Below are 10,623 nucleotides of genomic sequence, written 5' to 3'. Positions count from 1 at the left end.
TTTTCATTGCTCTTTTTTTTCCTCTTCTCCTCGCCTATTTGACCCAATTCATCAGTGGCAGATAAAACCAAACAAATCAGAGGAGTTGCAGCTTCAAACCCGTTGCCCCTTTTGGTTGGCGACTGATCCGTTCCTCCCTCTGATGCTGTCTTTTCCTCTCTCTTCTACTCTTTGATCTGCCCATCCTTCTCCCCTTTTTTTCTCTTTCTTTCCAGTCTAACAGATTTTAAGTTCTGATAATCAGTTGGTCGTAATTTGTTTTGCAATTTGCATGCACATCAGATAGAGGAGAGATGAGTTACTTATAATAGGCTACTGCTTTAGTAGTTACTTTTTTGTGTCATGTAGAATATCTTGAATGCTGTTGGGGGGAAAAAATGCTTATTAAATCTAGTTCAGACATGGCTGAAAGAAAGAGACTTGCAGTTATTGAGGAAGGTTATATGTAGTCCCATTACAATAAAATTAGAGCCCGTTATTCCACCACTCGCAGTCACCGGCGAGTTGCTCCTTTTTGTGAGCGTAGTGGGTGTGTGGTTGAGTGAAAGTGAGTGGGCGGCAGGTGAAAGCGGCGGAGCAGAGGAAAAGGTGAGCAGTGAAGTTTAGCTCTAAATGTAATCACATGGTTGTGTTGCAGATTATGTCAGGCAGTTTCAAGCCGCTAATGCATCATCTCAATGCAGCATTTCCATATAGAAAGAGGAACGTCTGTGTTTTTGATGGTTTTGAAAATCATACCTTCAGGATTTCTAGATACCCTGGTGTAACATAATAACCATGATAGCACCCAAGCCTAGTGTACACAAGAAACTCATTTTCTACATATGAATCCTGATCTTTGACTTTGGATGCTACCAAGAACTCCTGCAGATGCCATGGGAGAGTTGAAAGTCTGAAGATCTTGAGGAACTGCAGCGCTCTGGATCAAGTGCAGTGGGACCTCCCAGCCAAAGACTGAGCTGCAGTAGTCGTAGAAGGAGTTGAGTGGATTCTGAGTGGATTCTGCTGAGAAATCTGAAAATCCTAAGATGCGCTGTCACATACTTTATTTTTCTTCTTCTCTTCAACTACTCCCCCAGTGGTCGCGTCAAATGAGGCTCTTTAATTTTGCTCCTCTTCAAAGCAAAGCACCAGAGAGTACTTCGTCAGCACATTTGACTTTGACTCCCACTTCAGTCGCTCGTTCATTTTCAGTCTCTGGGTGTTTTCCCCTTCTGTTTTCCACCTGTTTTTCATATTCCTTTAAACTGCTCTACCTTAGATATCAAGGAGCAAATGATTGTGTGGGATTCTGTGAGTTGGATGCTGTTCACCGTTATGTGTTTGTCATAACTTATCAACATGGATACTTTAAGTACTACTCACAAGGATGAAGTAAGAGTAAAACAGCCAAATCAGCTGTCTCATATTCAATAGTGTTTTTCTTCACTTTAAATTTCCAAAACCTTTCTACTGATGCTGCTTTGTGACTATAAGTGGCTTTGTCCTTTCTTTTCTACCTTTTGGCATTTTGCTTATGACTCACACTCACTTTTTTTTCACATCCAAACACATGCTCGGATACACACACGCCTCTACTTGAAAACATGCCACCAAGGTTGTGTGCCCATATAATTGGATGAGGGGAATCATGTTAGGAGCTTTGTGCCCCCAGCCATGGCCTGCCGGCTCGGTCTGATGCCCCTGTTTCAGCTTTCTGCAGCCACTTAACTGCTCTGCGGGGGATAAAACTTGAGCTCAGGCTCTCGCAGTCTCTCCGCAGGGCTTCTAAATGTCCATGCTTTACCTTTGACCTATAGTAGCAAGCAGTCAGCTCTTGACTGGCACAGGTTTGGCCGTAGGATCAAACCTTTCTTAGTTGCTCTTTTAGGCCTGCAAAACATAATTTACTTGACTCCAGTACTGCGACCCCCATGGGCCCAGAGCCTGGGAAGTTTACAACACAGCTAAGTAGTCATAAAGGGATTTGGAGGCTTGAGTTTTCCTCGTATAAAATGTAAAGGGAGGAGAGTGTGCAATGATTTTTAGCACTGTGGAAAGTGATAGTACAGCCTGGCCTAAAATATAATGAGAATATAATAAGATGGTCGTCTGATTGCTCGTATTTCTTGCCCCATCAGGCTTCCTTTTAGTGATATTGCCATGCTCCCAGACCTCATCAATTAACTAACCAAACTACAAAAATATGACCCACATTGTAATAAGTAATTTCCCTTTGCCTGTTCCCCGCTGATCTATAACAGGAGAAATCGCTCCAGGGTCGCGTTGCCCGATCATTGACGGAATTTTTTTAACAATGTTGGAAAAATCTGAAGGCCGTCTGTCTTTTTACCGTAAGGGGCAGATTTTTGTCACCGCTGAGGAGTTTGCAACCCTGTAAATGTTATTATGGTTTGTTTTTAAAAATGAAATGCTATTAAATTGCCTATTTGTTATTAATTCCAATTTAAATGACAGGTAATGAGAGATTAAGACGGAAATTTGACACCTTGTCTGTCAAAAGGACCGACAACGAGAAAGTCTTAACGCAGCCTCTGAAATCCCTCTTATCAGTTGAGGTGTGGATGCATTGTGTTTGTAGAGAGTACACCGTGCATGGAAGCTGGAATGAAGGCTTGGCCTGAGTGCACACATGTAGGCGAGCCTTTGAAATTATCATTAGTGTCTAACTCAGTGGTCGCTGAGGTGGCTGTTAATTTTGCACTCCTTCTTTTGTCAATTACTGCAGAGCAGACTCATAAATATATGCATTACCTCTCAAAGCAAACTAGGCCGGAAATGTTCCTCGCAGACCTGCTGTTTTCTGTCCCAGTGCGTTTCGTCAGAGCCGGCGTGCATACTCATGAGCTTGTCCGTGCGTCTGAATATGAAATGCATTTTAAATGTGTGCATCTGTGAGCGGGAGGGAACACTTCTCGAAACCTTTCAGCTCATTGCTCCTCGCATCAGTTCTGCCGGAGGAAACACATTTCCACACATACCAGTGGCTCTGAATATGAATTTTTGCTGAGTGTGATTGATTTTTATTTTATTTTATTTTTTTCATTTTTTTTGGGTCTCTTCCTCACCCCCAACCCAATTCAGGCTTAGTCCAGAAGGTAGACCAGCGCCTCCCGGTGGCCAACGAGTACCTGCTGCTGTCAGGTGGGGCCCGGGAAGGAGTCTTGGACCTAAACCCTGAGGACTTGGGGGACTACGTCAAAGGGGCCGACTTTGACCTGGACTTCACCCTGCTGGTGCCCGCTCTCAAGCTCCACGACCGCAACCAGCCTGTCACCCTGGACATGAGGCACTCCCCTCCCTGCCACTCGTGGCTCAGCCTTCGCCTCTGCGACTCCAATATTCTGTCCCGCTGGAGCATTTGCTGCCAGGAGGAGATTGGACTTCCCGATGAGGAGGATGAGGAGGAAGAGGGAGAACTGAGTAAGTAGAAAAATTAGGATAATCATTGCAAGGACAGAGGAAGACCTGTGATGGAGAAATTGGTGAGGAGGAAGAGGAAGGGGGAGAACAAAATAAGAATGGAGGAAGTGAGAACAGAAAGAAGAGCAGTGGGGTTAGTATAGAAAGGGGGGAAAAAAGGGGGCAAAGATTCCAGTGAAAGGAGGATTGGTATGCAAGATGAGTGAAGAGATAGGAGTGCAGGAATAGACGACGATGAAGGTACTGTAGCAGTGCAGAGTGGAAGGAATGGGAGCCTGATTGAATTTTTGTTCGTGTTTCTCTGAGATAATTTGATGCATGATGTTGTGATGCAATTTTTGCCCGCCAAGGCTGCAGCGGATGTCCATTATTCTAACTCCTCGGGTAGGTGAAACGAAAATGCCTCCCCAGGAAATACATGCGCTTAAACATTTATGAGTATAACTCCACAATCAAAAGTCGGAAGATTACATGGCGGCTTTCAAGTCACACCGCGGCATCAATCTGCAACGCGCTCGCGAGGGTGAAACTCCCAAGATGAGGGAAAAGTAATGATATTTATTGATATGAATCTCTTTAATTTTCAGCAAATTTGCCACATTTTCTGGTCGTATCAGAACCTTTCCCACAGGATCTTATGCTATACTGTATTTCTGGTGGCAGGATAGAGTGATTTTGTCCGGATTAGAACCAGTTTGGATTTTTACGTGATAAACAACTTCAACAAGTAATTGATCTAAATTGTTATTTAATTTTGCGGTCATTTAATCAAGCAAACTGTTTTAGATAGCGCAGTATTCCAGATCCATAAACCTGCCACGATCTATTATAGAGCTAAGGAGTTTTCACTCTGCACCGGTGTTTTCAGATGCCAAAAAAACCCAACTAATCCTACAAAGACTCCAAAATGATCACATTACAAATCCCGACTGCACTTTACCAAGAACTTAGTTTGCAGCCTATATGAATCTGTCCCAAACTCCTGAGTTCACAAAGTTAACTACAGTGGGCTCCAAATACAGGCCAGTGTTTATTATGCAAGGTACAGAGACAACACTATCTATCCTAGCATGTAAGGAAAAACACTGCATAACATATTTTATTTGGGGACAGATGGTTTCACACATAAATCAAATGAAAGCTGTGAAACACAGTCAAGTCTTTTAAGAGGTCAAGGGTCAGTTTAACATAACTGTGACAGTGATATTCAACGAATAATGAGGCTGGTTCCAAATGAGATCACTAACATGTCACTATTACAGAAATAAAACTGAAACTATGACTGGTCACAAAGATCATACATTTGGGAGTTGTTACAATTATTGATTGCACTTGACCTGGCAACTCTGCTTCTGCTCTGTACACTACTAAACATTTACTACAACAAGTTGCAATGTTGCAGGCCCAGCATTCACCCCTCCCCCTTCCTTCTCACCCTCACTCAGGTAAAGGCTCTATCCCCTCCCTGGGCTCTCCTCAGTCTCTGGATGGATGCTACTTCTCTCCCTCCCTGGTGATAGACTGGTTCTGGGGGGTGGTGAGCGAGGCTGTGGAGGAGCTGAGGCGCAGCCCCCAGAGAGGCATTCCCACTCCGGACCGACTGGAGAGGAACGGACCCCTCACCACCATAATCCTCCAGGTACAGATTAAAAACAAACCAGTGCCTAAGCTGAAATGAAACTCTGAACTTTTGAGTCTTGCTCTAAAATTGCTTGTTTAAACATTTTTGTGGAGCAAAATCAATATTGGACAGATCAAATGTTAAATCGCCACTGCATCAAGGTTCGTAAGAGGAATTGAAATACAGGACAGATATAATGTTCTTGTAATATTCCACCCCCCTGCAGGCAGGCTCCAGCCGGGTGCTGTACGACCTGCTGCCCGTGGTGTCGTTTCGGGGCTGGCCTGCTGTGGCCCAAGGCTGGCTGACGGCCAACCACTTCTGGGATGGTAAAATCACAGAGGAGGAGGCCATATCTGGCTTCTATCTGCTGCCCTGCTGCTCCCCGCTGGGTGGCCGGCCCGACAGGGAGTGGAGGCTGGCGTTCTCACGCAGCGAGGTGAGGGGATTGTTAAATGTAACTTTTATTTTGGTGTCTTGTTTGCAGCCAACTTGTATTAGGTTTAACGCAGCAGTACACCATTTCTGTCTGGGATTCTTTCTTTGCCATTGTTCTTTCTTCAGCCCAAACCTTTTCTCTCTTTCTCTAATATTCATGTTAGCTTTACCACACTGTCTTTAATCCTGTTCTTGTATACCTGACTTGTCCTCTATACTTCTTATTCCCAGGTTCAGTTGAAGAAGTGCATCCCCTACCCCATGGCCCAAGCTTACCAAGCAGCAAAAGCCGTGTTGTCTCGTATCCTGGCCCGTCCACGTGCAGGCCTCAGCCTCTATCACCTGCGGACCCTTCTCTTATGGGCCTGTGACCGACTTCCTGCCGCCTACCTGTCCTGCTCTGATGCTGACACCCCTGGCCGCCTCCTCCTGGGTCTCCTGGATGACCTGGCTCATTGCATCCTGGGTAAAAACTGCCCAAACTACTTCCTGCCCCAGTGCAACATGCTGGAGCACCTAACAGACAGCCAGGCGCTGCTTGTCGCTAGGAAGCTCGCCCACGTGCGCTCGGATCCCAGCGAGCACCTCCGGGCGGCTCTGGACCAAGCCCAGCAGGCGGGCCAGCTGAAGAAGGAGCTAACAGCTAGCACCAACGGCCACGGCTCCCCCGGGCACCACCCGGCCAACGGCATTATCTCGCCTTCGGAGGACAAGCTGGCGCAGCGACTGCAGCAGCTGGTAACTGAGAACCCTGGGAAATCCATATCCGTCTTCCTCAACCCCGACGATGTCACCAGACCACACTTCCGCATCGATGACAAGTTCTACTGACGTGGACACGCTGCAGATGAGAAATGTTTGTGGTTTAGCTTACAAACCCACTCTGAACATGCTCTGAGACGTCACATCAGAGGGTACGGAGACGGAGGGTGTTTTTCTTCAGAACACTGCAGGTCTGGAACTTAACACACTCCCCGTGCTCACCATCCGAAGGCTGAACAATTCAACTAAGCCTTGCTGCTCGACTGACTCTTTAAACCAAAAAACACACATGTCCAACTACTGACAAATGGCGTCCAATTTGGCGCACGTTGCACAACAGACCTGATGTCACCGAGCTGTTGCCACGGAGACGGCCCTCTCCTAACGAGCTGGCCTTAACGAGACTTATCAGCTGGTGCTGCTGAGCTTTAGTCGTGTGAATTAAGTCCAGTGAAGATCAACACAGTGAGAGAGTGTGTGTTTGTATATGTTCGCCTAAGGGTTTTCACATATTACTTCTAAAGACGGAGGGAGAAAAGCTCCTTGATTGCTGCATTTCTCCCCTTTTTATTTTAGATCAGAGTGGGCGATGGCTGAATTAGAAAGGAAAAACAAGGTGTGGCTGATGTAACTGAATGTAACGTTGTGAGGAGAACTGCGGCGTCTTTGAGAGTCTCTTTTCTCTGTCAACTACGTTTTAGCCTTCTTTGTTTTTTTATCCCCTCGCCTCGATTTATGGCAGGTTTTTCATTAAGAAAAAATCTTTCTCAGGTATCCATATTGCTTATTATTATTAGTTATATGTCTTTTAAGATCTGTAACTATATTTTAATGTCACTTACATTTCATTGGGTAATGGAATGTACCAAAGAGCTGCATTTTGAGCAGAGAAACACACATCTTACATATCCCTTAACATCGCAGTTTGGTCCAACCTACTGAGTCATGGTCAGAATGTTAATTTAGCTTTTCTCCTTCTGCAGGCCCCGTCACACCAGCTCTGAAATCTTCCAGCAAAATCAATTTATTCGAGTGGGAACGTTCCAACAAATGGATTGGCTCGAGAGTCAGTTATAAGTCAATGGTACAAAATAATATGTCTCTTGAAAATACTGTGTAAACTGATCCTGTTAGCAACCAAGTAAGCTAGCTAATGTCTGTGCTTACAATTAGCAAGCAGTTAGCAAAGTTGCTTCTCCCCCTTGCCGAATATTCTCTGATTCCACCATCTCAAATTATGCTTTTCTTTGCAATATATGATTTAATATATGTGGGTTTTAGACTGTTGGTTGGAGAAAACCCGCAATTTAAAGACGTCACATTTTACAGAGATAATGTGTGAGAAGTAATGAAAACGTTGCAGCCCTAATCACTTCGTCACCGAGCTTCTAGAACCGCATAATTTAAAGAGGCAGGTTAATTTCGCTGTGCCACTTTCTGCTGTGACCGGGCCTTTGGGAAAACAGTTAAGACTGAAGGAGGAGGATGGAGATGTTAAATGTATTAAAACGGATTAATTGTTATTAGAATGATTTGAAATCCTTGAAACTAAAAGAAAGTGTTTGACTTTTCTTTTCCTACCCGAAAAGGTCGGAAGGTCTTTCGGTCCTTCGTGTTTGGAGTGTTAAGGTAGGCCCTTTAGAAGGGATTTAGAAAATATAACCTTGTGTATGGAGCTATGACGAATCACTTTAGCAGGAGTGTATTGATCAAGTCTGCATTGAACAAAAAGACAGGCACAGAATAGCTGTAGAGTTAGGCCTTCGGCTACTCATCGACCATAGTCATGACTAAGTCAAGGTACTTAACTGCGGGCCCTGTACATCTTGTTGCACACCATGTAAGCGTGTCTATTAACTTTTCACTGAGAAACCTTGGTTCTGCCTTGACTGGTTCTGATAATTGTCCCCCGTCTCCTCTGCTTGGATGGTCTTTTTTAATGAGCTTTGTGTACGTGTAGATGTGTGTTCACAGAGAGACGGACCACGCAGCCGGACGCAGACAGACACCCAGATATGCTGTCCGTTGAATTATACCCTCAGTGGGTGTTTGTTAGTCGCTGGGCCCTGTCGCTGCTCCCCAGATGGAAGTCATCCACGGGGGGATGGAGGGATCTATAGAGGATGGATGGAGTGAGAAAGACGGGCCCTATATTGCTCCTTTTGAAGAGATTTGAAGAAGGAAGATGGGTCTTGCAGGGGCTGGACACCTGCCTCTCTGGGGCTGTTGCTGTCTTTCTCTTTTTTTTCTTACTGGTTTCTCTCACTCTCTTTCATTTTCTCTAATGTTTCCTTTTATTCCTTCTCCCTCCTCCCATCCAGATTTCATCCATCTTTCTCACTTTAGCATTGGAGGTTCAGAGCAATGTGTAAGCTCTCTAAAACTTGGTACTAGTCCAGCGTTATGTTTACACTGATTTTATTGAGCTGTACAGTAAATGGTGTAGTGGAAACAAGTATAAGCAGACGAGCATTACTGTTCTCCCTTCCGCGTGTATTAGTTTTGTGGGTCTGACTTGTTTTAACGTAATGAATTTGAGACTGAACACTGTCTGCAAACAAACTGAATGGTAAATTCAGCACTAGAAATCTTTTTCCAATGTTAGAGCATAGTCAGGGTATAAAACGCTACAAGCACATGACTTGTCACAGTTGAGTTTACGTAAAATATCATGGCTGCCAGTTTTAAAGCTGCTGGGGGATTGTTTTTCCTTTAGACAGGTGAAGGAACATTTCTGAGTCTCATGTTCTCAAAGTCTGGGTCTACAAATTTCTTGTGCTTACTACTGAATGAATATTTCACCGCATCTGTGTGTACTAGTGGCGTGAATGTGAGTATGAACTGAGCGTGAGGAAAACCAAAGTGTGTTTAGTTTTTATTTTAGTTTTTTTGAGGTGGTACAGAATGTCTTGAGCAGGGTGTGTATTCAGCTGCTGGGTGTCGGTGTGTGTTTTCAGCACTTTTCTAAGACGGGCTCAAATGTTGTTACCCAAATTTGTACACATTTTGAGTAGTCATAAATACAATCGCAGCATTTCTTTATCAGAAAATATAGTCATTGTCAAGGTATGTTCTCATTGTCCTCTTTACTGTTTGACTGAGAGTGTTGGAAGTGTAAAATGTGTCAGGTGTGTGTCTCACTTTGTACCTTAACGGGCCTTGTTAGAGATTACTAGACACTGGAAACAATCAATGCTTTCCTGAATTGTACACATTGAAATCTTTGTGGAGAATATAAAATCTTGTATTTTACCATAGTGTCAGTTTCTAGATATGCATTCAAGCCCCCCCTCCCCTCCGTGGAAAGGACTGCCGTTCACAACGCCTGCTTTAATTGTATTTCGGTGTAGATTTGCTGTAGTTGTGAAAAGGGGGAATCGCTGTCTGCTGTCTGGGGGTTGCATGAAACACAGATCAAAGTTATTGCTGTTTTATTGTGCTGAAACTTCTGGAGATTCTGTTTAAGATTCTTTAAACTTCTGTGGATAAATAACTGACCAAAAACAACGAATGTATCCCTATCTCTCTAATCTGTTCCCCGCTTGGGAACACATCAAATCTAATTTCTCACCGTTATCTGAACAGATGTACTCTGGTCTGTGCTCGAGTGCAGAGATAATAATCTGTACTGAATCACTCCACAGTTTGAGAAATTGAATTTCATATCTCTTTCATTACTTGAGTTCTTCCTCTCATTTTTTTTGAATAAGTGCAAATTATTTTCTCTGTATCATGAAAACATGACTGATCTGCTGTATTTATTACTTTTATTTTCTGAGGGGGGTTCTGTTGATCAATCTTCAAGCTTTAGCATGAAATAAATCACTACATTTCAAATCACTCTGTGTGGAAATGCATTCATTATGCATGCAATACCTGTATTGCATAGTATTGTGTTTCTCACTCTCATAAGGAGAAGGGATAATTAAAAGAAAAATACTCTTAATGTGAATTGGCAGATTTAACTTGAACTGTAACACATGATAAGTCCAACAGATGGCGCTCTAAGACAGTGTTTGTACTGAGGATGTGTCAGCCAAGTCTGTTTTGCCCCGTCACGCTGTGTTAGGAGTGATATGCTCCAGGCTGACTACACACAGATAGACAGACACATGCTGCCAGTATCAAAATACTGACCTGGTGAATGTGAGTGCAGGACCTGATTTTTCTGTTGGTAAGACTTTAAGACAGTCCTTTAAGGAAAACTTCCAAAGGAACCACATTTAGACACGGTCCAGTCTAATGATTTAGATTGCTTCTTTATATTCTATACTATAGAGGCATCTCAGTTCTGATTAAATAGCATCGTCATTATTTGGAGAGTTAAAATACAGATGATCCGTAAATGAATTACTGTAAACTCGAACGAAGGCAGTGGC

At 43.8% G+C, this 10,623-nt stretch overlaps 1 protein-coding gene across 1 annotated transcript in view; it reads left to right on the top strand.

Annotated features, from left to right (window-relative positions):
- tmem102 (transmembrane protein 102) overlaps positions 1-10,084 on the top strand; it is a 33,643-nt gene extending 23,559 nt beyond the window's left edge. Inside the window, exons 4-6 of the mRNA XM_046064904.1 lie at positions 4,869-5,062; positions 5,271-5,483; positions 5,714-10,084. Coding sequence (XP_045920860.1) covers positions 4,869-5,062; positions 5,271-5,483; positions 5,714-6,313 — 1,007 coding nt within the window. The 3' untranslated portion in view covers positions 6,314-10,084. The remainder of the gene's footprint in view (positions 1-4,868; positions 5,063-5,270; positions 5,484-5,713) is intronic.
- Positions 10,085-10,623: the final 539 nt, after the last annotated feature.

Source organism: Micropterus dolomieu, linkage group LG12 (genome assembly GCF_021292245.1).
Source record: "Micropterus dolomieu isolate WLL.071019.BEF.003 ecotype Adirondacks linkage group LG12, ASM2129224v1, whole genome shotgun sequence".
NCBI classification, from domain to species: domain Eukaryota; kingdom Metazoa; phylum Chordata; class Actinopteri; order Centrarchiformes; family Centrarchidae; genus Micropterus; species Micropterus dolomieu.
Note: the sequence above shows the minus strand (reverse complement) of the source record. Positions and strands in the feature narration are given on the sequence as shown.